Source organism: Emydura macquarii, unplaced genomic scaffold (assembly GCF_026122565.2).
Source record: "Emydura macquarii macquarii isolate MOO-44397 ecotype Brisbane River unplaced genomic scaffold, CSIRO-AGI_Emac_v2 contig_2676, whole genome shotgun sequence".
NCBI lineage: Eukaryota > Metazoa > Chordata > Testudines > Chelidae > Emydura > Emydura macquarii.
Genome location: NW_027132813.1, coordinates 22459945 through 22480969, shown reverse-complemented (window position 1 = coordinate 22480969; position 21025 = coordinate 22459945). Strand labels below are relative to the sequence as shown.

At 38.1% G+C, this 21025-nt stretch overlaps 1 protein-coding gene across 1 annotated transcript in view; it reads right to left on the bottom strand.

The window, feature by feature from the left end:
* The window catches only part of MTA3 (metastasis associated 1 family member 3), a 208757-nt gene that overhangs the window by 12627 nt on the left and 175105 nt on the right, over positions 1 to 21025 (bottom strand). The window contains exons 17-18 of the mRNA XM_067565049.1: positions 16632 to 16663; positions 6646 to 6803 (exon numbers count right to left, since the gene is read on the bottom strand). Coding sequence (XP_067421150.1) covers positions 6646 to 6803; positions 16632 to 16663 — 190 coding nt within the window. The remainder of the gene's footprint in view (positions 1 to 6645; positions 6804 to 16631; positions 16664 to 21025) is intronic.

Below are 21025 nucleotides of genomic sequence, written 5' to 3'. Positions count from 1 at the left end.
AGTTGCATTGGTGAAACCCCCATATTGCAAAGGTGCAGCTGGGGACTTTGCACGATATAGCCACAATGGTCCAAATATTCTCAGTAGAGACAAGCTATCAGTGAAAGGCACTTGACTCTGGAATTCATTTTCCCCACTGCTCCAAAAGAATCAGGGGGTTGGACTGGATGACCTCCTGAGGTCCCTTCCAACCCTAATCTTCTATGATTCTGAACACTGGCCTTTATCTGACAGTGCAAGCGTCATCTCTTTTCTCAAGCATTTCCTATGGGGTTGGATGTGGTGGAATGTTTATACCTGGGAAATGTCCTTTTTCTTTTGTGCCTTAAAAATAATAAATACATAACAAAATCGGTCTGAAATATTATATGTATGTCATAAGACATACATGCATAAATAAAAATAAGGGTGGTGTCAGTTTAATATGGGATATATCCTTTGTCAAGGCAATATACTATGTATTCTGCAGGTGTAAGAGAGATGGACTCAATGCAGGAGGTTCCTTCCATCTCTAACTAATGTGATCCTGCTAAGAAAAGAAAGGAAAAAAAACTAATAAAAGATATTCTGTTCATATAGTGAAAGTTGTTTGTAAATTAAATCATGATCTTGAGCTACAAGCTGAAGTCTCAGATTTATTACATAAGTTACATTCTGAACCCCATCAAAATCTATTTTATTAATCCTTTTATTATTGGGTGTGGGGCAAGATAATTGCTAATATCTGTCCCCCACCTTCTCATTTGGATGTATTAAACAAAATCAGAGCAGGATTAAGTAGTATTAAAAGGCCCATCCTACTATTTTTTAGGAGCTTTTGTTTTTAATATAAAGCAGATGCCTCAAATTAAAGTAGACACATGCCATATAATTAAAATATAGTATTATGATGTATCTAGGGAAGCACTTTCTACAGGAGGAGGATCACGTCACAAAGTATAAAAATAGCTTCTCTGCTGCAGTGTTGGTACTGTAATACCTCTTGAATAAATTGTCCTATGAGTATAAGGGAAGCCAGTGTTTGCTGTTAGCAGCTGAAGATCATGTTGTCGTTTTAGTTAACTCATTCCCAATGGAGATGCACTTACCGTGAGAAGATTTCTAACTGCTTCAGCACTGAAAGGAAACAAGCATTGAGTCATTCAATAGTAGTTCTATATACAAATATTCTGCTGGCCCATCAAGGGAAAGTATACAGAAATCTGTTGTAACCCATTCAGACAATCATTTCCTTACATTTCTTAAAATGATAAGAGCTGAAAAACTTCATTTTCAACATGGTATAACAGGTCTCTCTATATAAATATGTTGATTATGTATGCACGTAAAGCGTACTGGTATATACAGAGTCTATATACATAAATTAGATGCACATATAAGCATGCTGTACATACAGTATGACAAACAATTGGCAATAAAAGTTTTATGCAGCAGATATATTTTCCTTGATCATCCAACAACTACATTGCAAATTTTCTTTGCAGATTACAGTTTGTGTACTATATAGCTCAATGAAAATTAATTTGTTATATAGAGTCATGTATATTAAAGTTGTAGATGCCGTAATATGACTTATACTATATGTTCAAATATATAAATCCAACAATGGTAACTTAGTATTATGAATCTAATTTCACAAAATATAGTCATTCTCCACAGTAATCTAAAAAATTGGCCCAGAATAGTCTACATTACAGTTGTTTCATGAAAGGAAGAAAACAGCAAGTTATCTTTACCCCACACCTGAGTTAGCATAAACAGCATAAACTGTTATAGATATGGCATATACTCTTAATAGCCTGCATCCAAATATATTAACAAAGTAACTGCAGCTCTCTTCATAAACAGTTGTAAAACAACTAGAGCTCTTAAAAGAATGCTTATTCCAGACTCTGTGCAAAAACACTTGTCAAGAGTCAGCTAAGCTTTTATTTATTTTTTCCCAGAGATTTTTAAATTAACGTCTTATGCAGTTTATTTCACAGTAGGGAATTAGAATTCCCTTTTTCATTCAAAAAGGTCAAGAATAAGTAACACTACAAAAATATTAACTATGGCAAAGGTACCACGGAACAGTGACATACTCCCAAAGTGAACTTTCGTGAAATTTCACCAGTGTCTCTTACCATTTTAAGCCCTGCCCTGATCCTGCAATTAACTCCATGTGGGTGGACTCCTGTGCCCGCACAGCCAACTGGAGTCAATGGGGTTCCTGACGGGCATACGGGTTTGCTCATGTGGAAACAATAGCAAAACTGGAGCCCTACAGGCTTATCTAGATACATTGAACACTGTCATGGGAGATGTGAATTACACATGCCTGTATTAGCAGGGACCTCCGCACCACCACTGAGAGTGTACAGGTCATAGTTCTACCATTAGCATATCTTGGGGCTCCCTCTCCCAAGAAGCTTTTGTTACCTCCACTTGTTGGCAGGTACATCTGGGGGGGGATGCAGTAAGGTCCAATCCAGCAGCTCATCCCTGTTCAGCAAAGCAATTAACGTGCTGAACTTTAGGCCTATGCCTGTGCCCCTTTGACTTCACTGGGACTTAAGGATGCACATAACCATATGCTTAAGTGCATTGCTGAATAGGGATGGATTTAAGCACTCATTTAAATGTGTTATTGAATTGGGACCTAAATGAAGAGATGACTTCAATGGCGGATGAGGACACGATCACCTTAAACATCTCGCTTCAAGCCCTTAATCATTTCTTGTATTACTCTTACTGTGCTGCATATTTAGCACGGCAACCATGCTTAACTACCAATATCTGAACACTACAAATAGAGAAATATGCAAAGAAAAATAGTTACAGTTATACATCTTTTAACTCTACTGGAATATGACTAAGGAGGGGTTTTTAAATGCAGAGAGAGGGGAAAGGATAAATATTTTATTCTAAAGAGGGACAGAGGACATGTATGCATATTTTCTCCTTAATAACAGGGTGACCAAGGAAATTTAACGGGAAAAGAAAAAAGAAATAACGTTAGTGTCATGAATCTGTGGTTGGTAAAAAAATAAATAAATTAAACCCAGCAACTAACCCATAATAAGTGTTACACAGCTAAAATTAAACATGATTAAAGCAGGATAGTCGTTAGCTAAAGCACTGGCAAAATTTACACTCCAAACGCCCTACTTTTTATTTTATGGGAAAATAAACTCAGCCTTAAACTTTTATTCACAGCTAAAAATAGGTAATTAAAAAAACGATTTCTAAGTTACAGCAAAATAACTGCCATTTTGCACCTCTGTGAATCAAACAATTAAACTTTTTTTAAAATATTAATTTTGTAAACTGTTAGCTAATATCACAAACATATCTCCAGTGTTGTGTTTTCTAGGAAACAAACACATAATAAAATGACCAATGCTCTGATTTGGCAAGATGCTTAACCCATGTATCTAACTTTAAAACAAGTCATCCCACTGACTTCAATGGGGAGTATTTGAAGTATTGTGTCCAATACTCCAGTATCTGGAGTTTTGTGCCACATTTGGAGTATTCTGTCCAGTTTTGGGCCCCCCCACTACACAAAGGATGTGGACAAATTGGAGAGTCCAGCGGAGGGCAACAAAAATGATTAAGGGGCTGGAGCACATGACTTATAAGGATGGGCTGAGGGAACAAGGCGTGTTTAGTCTGCAGAAGAGAAGAATGAGTGGGGATTAGATAGCAGCCTTTAACTACCTGAAAGGGGGTTCCAGGGAGGATGGAGCTAAGCTATCCTCAGTGGTAGTAGCTGACAGAACAAGGAGCAATGGTCTCAAGTTGCAGTGGGGGAGGTCTCGGTTGGATATTAGGAAAACTTTTTCCACTAGGAGGGTGGTGAAGCACTGGAATGGGTTACCTAGGGAGGTGGTGGAATCTCCGCCCTTAAAGGTTTTTAAGGTGTGGCTTGACAAAGCCCTGGTTGGGATTTAGTTGAGGTTGGTCTTGCTTTGAGCAGGGGGTTGGACTAGATGCCTCCTGAGGTCCCTTCTAACCCTAATATTCTATGATTCTATGATTCAGGCACTGAAAGTTTGGCACATGCTTAAGTACCTTGCTGAATTGGGGATTCACTGTCTAATGTTGGATGTAAACATGTTTTTTTCATGACATGGCATACCTGGATTCATCTCTACATGACCTAAATTGCCACATATTCCCCTTCTTCTTGTTCCTTCCCCCTTGCACACATTTAAAGGAGTTTGCAAGTACAATATCTGCAATACACCCCAGAGTATGTCTACAGTGCAAAAAAAAGGTGTGTTCTTCGCTAATTTAGCTAACTCAGGTTGAAATATCAGCAAAGACGGAACAGCTCATCTTTTAATTTAAATTAGCAGTTCAAATTCAAGCCTACAGGGCAGCCTGCAGTTCAACTCAAACTGCTAACCTTACTTAAAATCTGAGTTTGAACATGGGTTAGCTAACTAGAGTCAAGTTAAGAATACACCCTTTTTTCAGTGTAGACATACCCCTGTAACTACTGATGACTACTTGAGCTTTTGTCACTAGAACCTTCTGTATCAGGCTGGTTGCTGCTCCACCCTCTTCCTGCTTCAGCCAATTATCTGTGCTCCCCTCACTGCCTGAGTGCAGACAGCAGAGAACAACACTTAGCAGCTGTCTTCGGGCCCAGCCCACTGGTGACAGCAAAGCAGCTGGTGCCCTACACATAGAGCTTCAGTAACTGGGAGGGAGGGAGAGGGGAGAGCAAGGTGTGACATCACTCCCCAGCCCTACCAAACACTCACAGGAGTGGAGTAATGTGGGAGATGGAATCAGTGTAGGTAGGAGGGAAAGTGTGGGGAGGGCTATGGAAGGAAGCAATGGGTAGGAAAGAAAGGGGAAGAAAAGAGGCAAGAGAACCAACTGGGAGAGAAAGGAAGATGGAAGATGGAAGAGAAGAGGACATAATGAGGGAGAGGGAATATTTTGGGGTGAAATGAGGCTTCAGGGGGATAGAAAGCTGTGATACCCTGTTGATGGCTAATGGAGTTTTGGGAGGTAAATGCAAATGGAGCAGTATTACCTACCACACAGTATATTAAAGATGCAAAATGCAGGCGCATACGCACATGTACACACACAGAGTAATCTGTTACTATACGTAACACTTAGGGCCTGTCTGTACTGGGGAGGTCTGTGCTGGGGTAGCTACACTGCTGTAGCAGCACTGATACATTTCCCCCTTTCTTCCTCAGTATAGATGCACTGCCCTGGTTTTACACAGGGCTTGCATCCATGAGGCTACTCCTGATTTCAAAGAGCCTTGGTTTGGATCTTGGAGTCTTTAAGATAATCAAGATCTGACCTGTATTGGGTTCCTGGCATAAAGAAAGGAAAAATCCATTTCTTTAAACTTTCATTGATTTGAAGAAAGGTGCTGGATCCACAGCCCGATGGATTAAATCCCTGTTTATCCACATAATGGGTACAGTATGGGCAGCCTAATGGCTCAGTATCCCATTATCAGTTCCCTCAGCCATCCAGTCCCCCATTTAATCTTTGTTAATTAATGTCAACATATTAATTGATTTTCTGAAATATCTGTTAAATTGTATTGTAAAAGAGGTTCTACCATATAGAAGATAGCAACTACAAACCAGAATATCTCAGCACATCTATGGAATATGTATATACACACACAAAGTGGGTGAGGTAATATATTTTACTGAACAAACTTCTGTTAGAAAAAGAGACAAGCTTTTGAACATCTTCAGGACCTGAAGTTGATTCAATAAAAGATATTACCCTCACCTGGTCTCTCTTATATCCTGGACCAACATTGCTACAACACTGAAAACAATATACAACACACACACATAAATAAATCTATAAAATTAACCTGCATTTATTTAATTGCATGAAAATTCTGTCTACTGCCAACTTTCCAGTCTTGAAATGATCAAGGAATTAATTGCATGGCAGTCAGTGTAGTAACGGCATTTGCTATAATAAATCCTACTGCTTTAAATAAGAGTGAGATCTGAAAGGCTTTCAGTAATAGTCTGAGTAAGGACAGTGTGCAGGACCAGACTGTGATCCCTTGCTTTAGCACAAAGTTAAATCAAACAGCGGACAGAGTTGAATTAGCCTCCAGAAAGCTAGTGGCTTTTCCCTTTCAGTAGAACCCATTGATTTTGCTCATTAATCACTAAATGAGAGAATGAAAAAGACAGCTGTCTTACCGATTGCTTTTTGATGGCAAACGACTCAATTTCTGTGCTGAGAAAAAGGTTGCCAGCTATATTTTTCCCTTCAGGAATGTGTTGCATAGTATATGCAGTATGGGTATGTTCATCGTCTTTTCTAATATAAACACACAAAATGTGTTGAATAATTGATAATAGATTCCATGTTGTTTTATGTTTCTTTAAATATCATTGCTTGATCCATTGATGGTGACAATTAACTGGCCTCAATCCTGCAACAAATAAGTCGCCCCAATGGATTCCATGGGATAACTCATGTGCAGAAGAGATGTGGGACTGGGTGCCTAGTTTTTATGTGGTGCTGTTCTCCTCTGTAATGCTAATTCCACAGTAATGGTAATGAAAACTGTTTATTCAAGCACTGGAGTTTCATGAACTAGTAACATGAATGCAGTGAAACTTTCTCCTACTTGTATTTCCTTCATCTTACCTAGTCTCTTCTGTAGCTATAAAGTAACCATCACTGGGTGCATCAAGCCAGTTTTGCTTTTGTCTCTTGATCAGTAGAATGGTGCTTGGTTTAATGGCACTCATGCCAACTTGCACGACCTCACCATTGGTAGTCATATGTGAATGGGGAGCAGCATGCTGAAATGATAATGAAAAAGGGAAAATATTTTCTACAGAATTACTGTCAATATAGTGGTACTGTTTCTATAAAGACAGTGTGCACAGTCATCGTCAAATATAAGTAGTATTCTTCTACAATTACTGGGTGTTCAGCAAACAACTCTACTTACCAGGACACAGAACAGTGAAGTTTAAAAGTAAAACCCTTTTAATAGCAAAATAAATATAATCCTAATACAAAATAATATTTTTCTTTTATAGAGAAGTTTTCATTTGTAGATCTGAAAGCATTCTACAAAGGTAGGTAAGTGTTATCTCCAATTTACATTTGGTAAACTGAGGCACAAGGGGATGACATGAATTGCCTGAGGTTACACAGCAGATCAGTGATGGCACTGGGAATAAAACTGAGTCTCAACCCAGACTCTTAGCCACAAGAGCACACTACTTATTTTTAGGTCCAAACTTCAGTTATTGCTCCTAATTTTAAATAAACACACTACCCAATTGCAGGGTCCTCATTTTAACTTTCCCTTTAAATAAAACCCCAAGACCATGCATTTATTGTATCATAAGGGAAAAAAGACAAAAAGACAAATGGTCCAATCCTGTCCTTCACGTAAATGAAAGCAGAACCAGGTTCAATCTTAGGTGTTACTTTAGTGGATCAATTATTTTGACTTCATTCAGTATTCATTACCTATTAGAACTGACTGCAATCCTTTTGCCTACAGTTTAATATACATCATATTATTCACACTGTACTGCATTGACTTGAGCTGAAGATTTTAGTGAAAAACTAATGCCCCATTGGATAAAAAATAATAGGTACTGGAACTGAATCACTGAAGCTGTAAGTGACAGGTCTCATTGGTAATTTGGTAATGTCCTTATTTGACTACTTATGTTTTTTAAATCTTGGATACCTAATTTATCTATGCTGTGCCCAGCAGCATGATATCTAGGGGTCAATTTTTTTTTTTATAAGTGCTCAGTGCCCACAATCAAAGGCCATATTTTCAAAACCACTCAGCTCTTATCAGGCACCAAAATAAATGACCAGATTTTCAAAAGAATTCAGCATGTCTGGAGCTCAGCAAGATTTTTTAGGTAATCACTGTATCAATAATAAAGGCATTCTTCCCACATCTGCTGGTAATTTTTAAATGGGCCCAACCCTGCAAATCCTTACTCTTGTGAGTGGTTCTGACCTATGGGAGCTGTCCCATTGACTTTGTGTAAGGAAGGGCAGTGTGAGTGAAGATTTGCAAGATACAGATCATAAATTGCTTTATAGATCATAGATATGCCAGTGCATTATCCCCTCCTCCCAAAGAGGAATTTGTCAAGGGTCAGAATACCATAAAATTTTCATCATAAAATAAATTTACAAAGTAACTAACCTTTTTTGTTTCAAATAAGTAAGGGCTGTACTAGTTCGCCATGATTTCTACATTCATATTTGATGTATTGTATTCAAACTATGCCACACCTCTCAGCTTGTCCAGGACCAAATGTGTGACAAAGACCCAAATGAAAGGACTCAAAATCTTATTCATGCAGGAAATGTAAGATTCCTGTGAGATTAACTCTTTTTAGCATAACTATTTCTATCACCTCATCTTAATGATTCTTCATTTCTGACATAAATAATTTTCAACAATAAAAGTGAGGAGATGCCACATTTGTGTGTAACATAGATAACTTTGGGACTAAAATGAGTGATGTCCCTCATAATGACAGACAACAGAATGGTATGTGTTATTGCAGGTGGCACAGACTTTGCCACCAGTATTGAGATTGCCGGACACTTCCCATTATAAGACCCAATTTTCAGTAGCTTATAATGTTTTCAAACTTTAACCTTTCTGACACCACTTCTCCCTGTCTGGTGTCTGTCTCAGGCTGAATTACACTGGAAAATTTCAGCAAAAATGTTTCAGACATTTCTCAGAACGAAGTTAGGGAAAAATACGTTGTTTTGTCTACATTAAAAAAAATTCTTACAACTATTTAATTGAGAGAGTTTTAATTCAGTGCACAGGAGGGCTGACGTTCTGCAAATGATGAGGGACGTATAGGGAAGGAGAGTGTTGTCTGTCGGTCCTCTATCTCATTTGCTGCAGAAGTTGGAAGGTGTGTAGTGAATGAGGCAGGGGACTGCAGAAAGAGAAAAGATGGTCTTGTGTTTTAGGTAGTTGATTGATGCCCTAGAGAAACTGATTCTACTTCTGCTTCTGCCACTGCGTTCTTTTGTAAGGCTAGGTAAGTCACTTAAATCAAACTTTTTACAGTTGTCCACCAACTGTGAGTTTCTCATTTTCTGGAGACTCAACTTGAGACACCTAGGGTCTGAGCAGTCACAGCTGCAGCTGACGTCAATGAGAGCTGTGCTCTGAATGTATAAAGGGTTATACAATTCTAAATTTTCGGTAATTTCAGTCCTTAGGCTTCTCAGATTAGGCATCCAAAATCAAGAGATATTTTTGTGATTAATGTTTGCATGTCTCAGCTCCGCCTCCATAAAATGGGAATAACCACCATCATTTTATCTACCGGGGTGTTGTGAAAATGAATTCATTAATGTTTGTGAAATACTCAGATATCTTAGTCATGAGCACCATAGAAAAGCTCATGAGGAAAATAATAATTCTGTATTCCGAGCAGGATTTGAATAGTGTGCAGCAAATAAGGCTTAGGGACACATTGAACAATGAGAACAAAACAAAATATTGAACAGGTGCTCAGTCAGTGAATACTGTGCATCCTGTGCACTGAATGAGGCAGGGGTCCTGTGTGAAAAATAGTATATGACCATGTAATTAAAGACTATCATTATGTCTACACATAACACAGGCTACTTTAATTCTAGCTTTTGAGTGCTTGACTTTGCAACCTTAAGTATGTTCTTTTAAAGTAGCTGTTTTGTATGTAATTCTGTATATAATATATTACAACAACAGTATGAGTTTGCCGTTTCCTATTAGTAAATGTATACTAGGAATATAGAAAATGCCTTACTAGATCAGACCTACTGTCCATCTAGTCCAGTATCCTCCTACAATGGTCTGTACTAGATGAATTAAAGGAAGGTCTCTGTCTAACTTCCTCAATCAGAGGTTGGCTTATGGTCTGAAACATAAGGGTTTGTAACCCTTCCAAGTTTTGGGGTTTTTTAATTCCTTATTAATGTAACTCTGAATGTACTCTTTATCCATATAAATATCCAAACCTTTCTTGGAAACATCTTGGCCCCAATTATCTCATGTGACCATGAGTTCCTAATTGTGATTTATGGAAAAAGTATTTGCTTTTTCATATGAGAGTCTTTCCACGTCTCTGATAAATTTCATAACCTATTTCTGAATCCCCTGTTATTTCTGCTATATACTTTTTGACCAGGACTAAATACATTATTCCAGGTGAGAGTATAATACTGATTTATATAAACTCATTATGATGTTTTCAGTGTTATTTTCCGTCCCATTCCTAATGCATACTAATGTTTACAGTTTTTTCGCCTTTATTTTCCCCAATTACTTTCATAACCTTAAAAGAAGTAAATTACAATGTGCTTAAGGACAGATTATCATTCTGAATGCTGTATGTTGTAAACACCATTAGATTTTTGAATTTCTAATTAGCCAGGACAGTGGTAATCCTTTCAGTGACCAGAATAGTTCAGTTCTTCTGATAAAAGATATTTGTCCTTATATGTAAAAGCAATATTTAATACCATTTCACAGCATATTAATATCACTCCACAGAGCAAAGAGCCCTTTTCATGCAAGGCTGTTATGTTAAATGGTACAAATATCTTTTTATTCACTGCAGCACACAATTGTGCCAAACAGGATTATAAATCTTGACACATATTTTAAAAACCTAGGTAAAAACATCATAATGATACCCTGATGACATTAACATGAGCAGAACCCCTGTTCAGTCAGGAAACATGCATAGAGAAAGTTATGTTAATTTAATCACAACACTGTAGTGTGCAACTAGCAGCTGGCATTTTGATTTTGAGTGTTTACATCACTAAGTTACACTGTCATTTTGCAACAAACATCTGGCACTAAAATTCCAGATACCGAGGGCAAATTGCATATCAGTGCCTCAGCAAGAGGTTTATTTGGAGCTTGCTGAACCATGAGTCATCAGATAAATCTCTGTTTTATAGTTCCCTTCTCACTAGATATCTCAGCCTGAGTGCACTAAGATCTTCTGTATTTCTAAGGCATTGTTTGGTCTACAGCACACTGACAAGATGCTGTAGAAAAATTCATCTTTTGGGGATTTTAGAATGATAATTGAATGTGCTTGAAGAACTATACCCTGAAGTCCTACCTCAAGTAAAACCTAATAAGGGCTGAATAAAAAATTCAGAGTTCACCTGTGCACTGCAACTGACCTGTCTTCTTTCAGTTATATACCTTGAACTCAGTCAGTATATATTGGCAAGAGGAACACCGCCTTCTTACCAAAACTTGGAATTGGTGCCTAGTTCTAGACTCCGAAGATTGGTCCAATAAAAGACATTACCTCACCCACCTTGTCTCGCTAATAATTATTGTGTTGTTTTTAATATGCTGACTATGAACCTATATGACTTGAAGGGTTGAAATGAAAACATTACAGCTATGGAGGTGGCAGCGAATGGAAAATCCTTCCACAGGGGACCTTATTTGACGGGGGATGTTACACATAGAATGCTCATAGTTAATAGCTGACAAAGAATCCATCAGACTCCCCCTTGCCACACAGGCAAAAAGTCAGCATATTGCAGAAATAATGCATTTGGGGTCTGATCCAAAGCCCATTGAAGTCAATGGCAGTCTTTCTAGTGTCTTCAATAGTCTTTTGATCAGACTCTTGGTGTTGTGGAGAGAGCGCATGTTGCCACATCTTTCCCAGAGAGCAAATCCCCTGCTAAATAATCATAGATTGGTTTAGGCACCAGTCTGCTTGGGTTCCACTCAAAGGCAAAGGTGCATGGCTAGACTTTTACAGCATGGTGCATTGGTTGCCACACAAAACTCATCAGGCGTTCCCATTTGTACAGGAAAATGCTTATTTCCTATGTGCAAATGAGACATCTTACAGGCTCTTTTAGTACCATGTCACCTTTCAGAAAGGAATGAAGTGGAAATCTTTTTCTGTCTGGTAAGACTCTCCTTCCTGCAGCATTAGCCCCCGTCTAAAATTACTTGCAAAGGCAAGTGTTTTTAAAACAAGCTCTGCTAAATAAAAACCTAGTGAGCACCACTCACCTTCTCTTAAAGTACCAATTTAAAGACTTCTAGGTGGCAGGGAAAGCATGGGAATGAATATTTCATTATTACTATTAATCCTATGGTAGTACTTATGGACCCCAACCAAGGTCAGAGCTAGGTTCAAACACATAGTAAGGTACAGTCCCTACCCCAAACAGATTACATCGAAGAGCCCAAAGGAAAGCAGCCCTAATAATGAAGGGCACATACATATATATTTAACTTTAAGCCCCTGCTTAAGTCCCATCGGAGTCATTCTGGGATAGAAACTCATATCTCCTGGAATCTAATGGGGCCTGGAGGAATTAACAAGAGAGGTATTTCAGCGGAGGAACTACTTGGGAACCTATTCAGGGCCAACTAGCCCCTCCTTGCACCCCCAGTATTGGCATCTCTTTCACTGGCATTTGAGTGCTACTGAGACTGAGAGAAGTGAAGTCAGAGGTCTGGCTTTTAAGACAGTTTTATACAAATGAATTTTGTTGTGCATTCATCACTTCTTAATTTCTTGGGCCACATGTAAGAGGAATGAAAGTTTCAGATTTTATGCTGCTGATAGACCTCCGCTTGGATTGATTTATTTACTAGCTTTTCTCTGATGCTTCTCAGCATAACCATTTGAATACCACCCAGACATGAATTTATCTTCACAGTACCTATGAGGCAGGGAAAGTATTATTATCCGCATTTTACTGATGGGGAATTTGAGCCCCAGAGAGATCAAAGAACTTTCTGTAGGTCACAAAGGAAATCTGTGTTAAAGTATGGAAAAGAACCTGCATCTCTTGATTCACAGTCCAGTTCCTTACCTACAAGAGCATCCTCCTCCTCAGTTCAAATCCAGAGTAAATGTATTTCTAAGAGATATACTAAAGCTCAAAGAGAAGTTACAAGACTGATGCAGAAATTCACCAGTGAGCTTCTCTGATTTGCGATATACAGGAAGTCAGACCAGATGATCATAAGAGTCCCCCTTCTGGTCTTACAGTCTATGACTCTAAGAAATCCTGTAATCCTTTCTCACTCCTTGGCAAAAAAAAAAAAAAAAAAAAAAAAAAAAAAAATCAGATTGACCTAAATTAACAGCCCCTTATCCCAGTATAAAAGCATTCACAGCAGATCTTGAAAAGGAATCATAGTGCAGAGAAGCTTTTCTTATGCAGAAAGAAAAATTAGCAGAAACAAGCAGGTGTGCTCAAGTGTGTGATACCAAACCACATTAATTGGCTTAATTCAACACTGACCTAATTATAATGATGATGAAATAAACCACAACAGCAATCATGTCATGTATAGTATTAAAGATAGGTTCTGCTTTGGGACAGCTGGGCTACTCACATCTGTGGCAACACAACTTTCAACTCTTCGAATTTTTGATACGCAGTCAGTGTCAGCGCACTGTTTAAAGAGGACACAGTTTGGCCCCCAATTTGGTGACCATGAATAATAGGCAGTTAAAAAACTGAATGCTGTTATTTGTCCCTGCAATTTATTGACTGCTGTTGAACATCCATGAGTTATATGACTAAAATAGGTGTTATAATGCTGAATGTACATGCTAATATCCCACTGAATGACAGAGACCCAATAATAAAAAGGTTGTTGACTTTCTGAACAATCAGTGCTATTTCTATGCTCCAACACGGCATAGTGCATAGCCACTTTGTAGGAATTATGCAAAAGACTTAAGTTCTCTGGATAAACTGACCTTTTAAAGCACTGTTTTAAAATGGAGCTCTCTTTGTCAGTATCCCTTACACCAATAGTTTAGCTGCTAAAAGAGAATAACCCAGATGATTATCCTTAGGACAAAAAAGAAAGCTGTTGTTTTATACCAGAAATGATTAAGAAAACATTAATATAAACAAACTCCTTTAAATAATTAAATCACTCCTAGTTCCTGACTTTACAAACAACGGTGTGAAACAAAGAACAAATAAGTGGACACTGTAATCTCTAAGCACAAATTAAATGCTTTTTTTTGGGGGGGAGAGGTTCAACATTTTTAAGGCTCCATGGAATTTTTTTTTTAAGAGAAAAAAAGGAAAAGCCCACGCTATTTCTCATTGGCTTTGACTTAAGCATAAAGCTGCAGTCTTCTGATAGATGAGGTCAGATTTAATGTTTTTACTGACGGCATTTCACTGACTACAAATGCAGTTTAAAAGTAGGTAGAATTATTTTGACTTGGCAAGAGGAAAGCCTCCTCAAATCAAAGCAGGTTAGGCATTATTCAGACTTCTTTGCCATTGTATTTCTGCCATTCAATTGACTAAAGACCACACAGCAGTTTTATATTGTATTGTACTTATAACTATAATAATCATTCAGAAGAACTGGAATTTAGTACAGAGTAGTTTTCCGGGGAAGCAGCTGTTTAAACATAGATCATGATAGTATGTGTTTTACTGTACATATATATACTGTATTATATTGAATAGAGATTTTCATATAGTTTCCTAATATACTGAATGATAAATTCTCTATCTTTGGTGCTTGATCTTCTCTGCTCATTGCAGGCTCTGAGGTTTTCCTTTCCCCATTCATTTATGTCTTTAATTCCAAAAAAGAATAGATTCATTGCTGGATTATTTTCACATTCTTTTAATAACACATCAGTTTTTAATTTTATTTTCATTTATTTAAAGACTGCTAGAATAGACAACTACTGCATATTGCTTTGATGGTGGCACATTAATCTGGATGTTGTAATCTGTACAATGATTTGTACAGCCAAAATAGTCAAAAATGGCTGTGTATTGCTGACTCTCTGCAGATGTGCATGAGACAATAGCTGCTGGAACTAGGGACTGCATGGGATACTGTCACACCCCCTGGCTTGAAGAGATTTCCATCATATACAGGGTTTACAGTTTGATTCAATGGCTCTCAGCACCATCACTATAAAAATTGTTCCAGCACCTCTGCAGTAACATTAGGTACAGTAAAATATTCGTACAGGAACTTAGATAGGCTTCTTTCTCCTTTACTCCAATGTGTGGCCAAAATTCATAGGGTAAACAAGAGCACTGACATATTATAGAAACACTGCATTTCTGCAACTGTAATGATTAGAGATGAAGAAAATCAGGTCTTCTGATTTTTCTCCAGCCTCATTCCCAACATGGAGCTATCCTGAAATCATAGGCAAATCCTGGACCATATCTAGTAACAGTTAATAAGAAAGAGACTAAAGGGAGATGTTCAAATACACTCACCATTGGCCTCACTGTGCTCCTGATTTCAGTGGAAGCAGTGCTGGGTATTCTGAACACCCATCCCTAATTTAATGGGAGAGATATCTCTAGTTGACTTAATCCTAGAGTCACACTTTAAAGGAGTACTCTCAAACCCTTTATCTTTAAAACTCTCCTCTCTGCATAGACATGCACACAATTACAAGAGTAGCAGATCTCTTACATTTTTTATAAACAAGGAGTACAGCATATCCTGTATGATGAGGCAGTAGCACTTTCTCTAGGCACCTCCGGACTGCTAAATGAATCAAAGGTTTGTGCCGCTCCGCAATCAGTTATCCATTTGAATTGGAGTTTTAGTGATTATGTTGATTGCAAATGCACTGAAGTGACATTAATGCTAAATTAACCAGATTCTTCATGTAGGAATTTACATGTGCCATATATATATAATAGAGATAAGTGAGAAATTGGAAAGGCATGTGAGGAATTGCACAGCCACATGATAAATAAATGTCGCCTGTGGCCATGTAATCTGCCCATTAATCCATCACCTGGGGATTTATTCTAACATTCCACACTTTGAGCTGCTTCAAACAGCCACTTCTTCCTGCTAAAAATGGAATTTCTCCAACCCGTGTTGGAGAGGGGCATGAATCATTTCTGGTTGAGAGTAAGGTTTGCTTTTAAAATCCCAATTACATTTTTTTCCTTTTGCAACCTTGTAATGGATGCTCCATACAGTTGGGAAGAGATTATTCCAAGCTCCCCAATGGGCTCCACTCTAACAGATCCTAAAAATATGAGATTATGAGAAAACAGAAAAATTATTTTAAGTCATTGCATTTATTAGGTTGTAGTATTTCTCTCCCACTGAGTCCTGAACAGTGGACTCATGGTAAAACTCAGGCAGCTGGCTTTACAGGTGGAGGGATACAAGAAATAATTCCAATATATTTTTGAACCCTATAAAGCTTTCTTAGATAGTTGCTCTGTGACATACATGACACATATAAGATGCATGAAGGGGGAGATAGCGTGGCATCATCAGCATAACACAATCAGTAATCAGTAACACTCATAAGTAATGTGACCATTCCAAATGAGCGTTGATAGAACCTTAACTGTACATCATTGTGTATTTCCTATATTTATACACACACTATTCTTTTAATGTTTCTGTGAAAAACAGTCAACATCTTTTTGGTCTAGGTTGCCTATGGATAGTGATATCACAAAGTCAAATCTTTCTTCTACAATATCACAATATTATATTAACAGAGACACCATATACTAGCAGCCAACAACACCGTAGTACTCAGTTCTCCTTTCCAAACTTAAAAGGAAAAATAATAGATCTCCTGGAGACTTACCATTATTGTTCTTGTTGTATGACGGGGGGGTTCTGAAAAACAACACAATACATTAGTACATTGTCTCTATACTTTTAAAAACAACACTAGTTATTTGTATAATTCTAAGCTTCCTAAAAGGTCTCTCAGGTATTGGTGCCCAACTGCCATTGTGATAGGCACATTAGAAATGCACCGACAGACCAGAAGAGTTCTTAGGAAATGGGCATGAATATTACCATTAACTGCCCTGACAATATAAGGCAAATATGCCAGATTTGACAAATATGCCTAATTTTTTTTCTCTTTCATTAACTCCCTATGTGAAAAATAAAGCAATTGTCCATTATTTAAGAGTATTCATCTTCCACATTGGAAGAATTGGGAATTTTGCTTTCTTTTTTCAGTTTGATTTTGTTGATCATGCTATGTGACATCGCGTAACGTGTATAATGATAAACCATGCTGCATAACAATATAACAGTATATAACACAATTCTATTGTTGTGATTAAAAAAACACAAACAAATAGGAAACAAGACAAACCTTTTGCTGAATGTTTTGAAATGGATTCCAACTTTTAAATTTACCGAGTAGACTGAGAAACATAATCATTATATTTCAAGGGCTTGATGCTAATCTCATTTATGCTGGTATAAAAGCAGGAGTCACTCCATTGAAATCAATGGATTTACACTGGTGTAAAATTGGGTAAGAATCAGGCACAGTGTCATTGTGGGCTACATCCTGCTCCTATTAGAGTTAATGTGAAGTTTGTTTATGGCTTTAAAGGAATAGGCCTATCCTACTTTGTTTTAAACCAGCCTAATCTCCAATGACAGTTGTGTATGTATTATGCAATCAAACACTCATAAAGTGGGAAGAGTAGATTGTTAGGGTCTCTAAAATGAATAACAGTGCCACTATCTAGCACATGGACCCATCTGACTGAAAACTCTGGCTAAAAACAGAGCAGCACCACCAAATATCTGGACCTTGTACAGTTCTTAACTGATATGACATCTCCCAAGGGCAGACCAATAATTCCACAAGAAAAGAAAAATAAATAATGTCAATCTGGATCAAACAGATTCTTTATGAGATTTTTTGTGGCAGCTGATTGTGATTTAACTTGGACATCATGATTATTCTTATGCCAGTCTGAACAAAAATAATTACTGGGGCCTCGACTCTGATGACATTACTCAGACTGAGGAGTAGTCACACACTTTTCAATATGTGTTCTGAGGGAGGGAGATGGTATCTATCCCTCCATGACAACTATTGAGATTGGGATTTGTGTACATTTCTCTTCATCCTGAAGATATTTTTGAGGAGTTAGTCTTCTAACAAAACACTGCTAGGGAATTCTGATATTTAAAATAATATTCTTTATGGTTCTGTTAAGGATGAATGTCAAAGGGGCTACATTGGCCAATCAGAAATGGCCTGAAGTAAGGGGAAATACAGAAGCCACACTGCCCATTGGGTTACACTGAAGACATTCCCAGGATTGCCTGGACATGCCAGTTGGAGGATGTGAAAAGACAGGGATTAATTTGGGGCACCAATTTTCAGAGTCTAACATACTCCCAGCTCTGCTTGCTGACCTTTACAGACGGTGGAACAATGATACTACCGTCTCCCTTCCCTGGCCAGCTTCTTCCAGGGGAAGCATCTCAGGTGCATCCCTAGCACTCCCTTAATGGTGACTGTGATTGTAGGAAGCTCTTATGTGGCCTAGGTCAGGGGAGGCAGATCTTACTCCTAACTACTGCCCTGCACAGCTGCATGAAACTAGGACACCATCTAGCCCATCATTTTTATGAAATGATAAATAAAATGGGGGGAGGGGAAAGCCCATCCCTAGGTATGAGGTGGTTTAAAGTTAACTTTTGCTCTTGTTACAAAGACAAAGACAACTACAGAGCCTATGAAATTACAACGGTTATTTTAGGCCAAATGTCTCTTACAGCAGCCACAAGAAGAGTAGTAATAGAGCTCTAAAGAGTTAAGAAGTCTATAGATAGACTTTTCATAAGTAAAATGGAATAACGAGTTGACATTTCACTTTCATTTTTGCTTTGAAATGTAGAGACGACAGTCCATTTTGACAGCTGGTTTTTATGCAAGGCCTAGGAGACCTTAGATTGTATATATGCTGTAGTAGGTTAAAAGAATCCAGGCTGGCTAGCCATTTTCAGAAGTGTCTAAGGATCATAGCTGCCTAAATTTCACTGAATTTCAAAGGGATTTAGATATCCAATCCCCTTGATCTGCTTTGAGAAGTCCAGCTTCAATAATAAAAACTATTTATGCCATGGCATGGTATTTCATGAGGTCTTAAAGTGTCACCTTTTGGCACTGCACTAGCAGCTTGTCAGTTGTTATGCTAACAGGTCAATTGGTTCTTTTTAAACTGTCATTATGAACTCACTAAAATGCCAAATGTACCAACAAAGAATAATAATAATGGAACGTACTGTACAAAACAGTACCAAACATGTTCCAGTACTGTCGACTCCAAACATTAAAATATCACAAGTCAGTTCCCCCAAAATCATGAGATTGGCTTAAAAATCACGAGATTTGCCCTCTGGTTTCTGAGCCATCAGGATACACTCAGGTCACGTTTTCAAGATTTTCTCCATAACCATGAGGGCTAGCCACTCAGTTTAAAAAGCTTAGATTGCCATCTAATCAGTGTACTCCACTAGCTGGGACTTTAAGAAAGATACCAAAGAGCAGAAGACTAAAACCATGACTGAATTGGCAACACTGAAAACCCCGAATGTCATTTTGCTTTTTTACTGCTGCTTCAACCTTTGTGCTCTGATGATGGTATGATTTTTGGCTCCCAAGGCTGGAAATGACTGGAGAGAGACATGGACGGTCTGTTTTGTGAAGCATACATCCACAGTGCAGCTGTGATGGACAGGTGGCAACCAGGTTACATGCATTCCCCTTCCCTAGCTTGCCTACTCTCTGCCTATCTGTGCAGGAGGTGGCGTAATGGCTTTGAAGTGCATCTTCTTCTCCCACAAATGAGGAGCTTGTGCAGGGGAGTAAGGATGTCACAATCTGGCTCATAGCAGTAAAATACTGTTTGGAAAGCCTAATAAGATGGACTAGATATAAGTCGAGTTTTACTATTGACTTTAGTACGCGCAGTGTAATGGGATGCATGGACCCATCCCTGGACTGACAGGGAAAGGGTTAATTTCTTCTCTGGGTATGGCTGCAGCTGTTTGTAACCAATAGAGCTCACTTGATGGCAGCCCAGAAGCAGCGCCTGCTATAAAAGAGGCTGCTCACACACAGTGGGAGGCACGGCTGCCATCAAATCCAAAGAAGAGCAAAATTGCAGTGGCAGGAACCCCAACACCTCCTAGATCCTGTGACCCAGGACAGAGAAGATGAAGCACGGAGGGCTAGAGGGATGGTTTAGATACAAACACTTGCTGAGCAGAAATGGAACATTTTCTGTTGTAATAAACCAGGCCCCAAGGAGATGAATGGTTGTGTGTGCGGGTGGTGGTGGGGGAAAGTTGCCTTGGAAAATCAAAGGGCAAGTTAAGGTCTGGACAACCAGGCAGTGCAATGGGGTAGACCGACTCTCTCATAGACAGTTTCAGAATTGTACAGAAATTTGTGATGTTCTGATTAACTCAGAGGGAGTAACTGACATTTTGGTGCAATGGCCAAACTGAAAAAATCCAAAGAAAAAAAATTGCTTAGTTTCAAACAGGAACTGAATGGGGGAGGAGGGTGTTCTCTGACATGAAACAAACAAAAGGGAAAGTAATTAGTTTCGGGTAAAAATATTCCAGGTTTTTGTTTACTTAAATTTGAAAAGATCAAATGTATTTTCACTTTTTTATTTAGCCAAAAACTGCATTTTTCTGCAAACTCACTATTTGACCGAAAAACTTCACCCTGCGCTAGTACTGATCTGTTTTTGTTTGTACCTGTTAAATCTTAATGCAATATCTCAAATTGCAGAAAATTACCGGTAAGTCAACTAAATAAGTAGTGCTATTAAGAATTCAATTTCAGTATGAAGAGAAAAAGCACTATATCTTGCTTATTGTTAGTACTATGTATTAGTTTCACCATGTAAAAGAAATAACTGAGTAATGTGGCAGCCCTTACATGTTGCTAATTTTTTTTTTTAACATAAAATCACTGTTTTACTAAATAAAAACCTTTATAATCTATCATTTTATGGCTACCACCCTTTTTCTATTAATCCCTCTTATTTGTCTCCAAATTTCAGTTATACTTAAGGAATCAATATGGTTCAATCTTCTTAATCTTTTTAAATATTTATTTACTTCAGAAAGCTACTGGCTTGATATCCCAGGAGAAGAAAACTGTTTGATTTAGATCAGACTAACAATAAGGGACAGCACAGA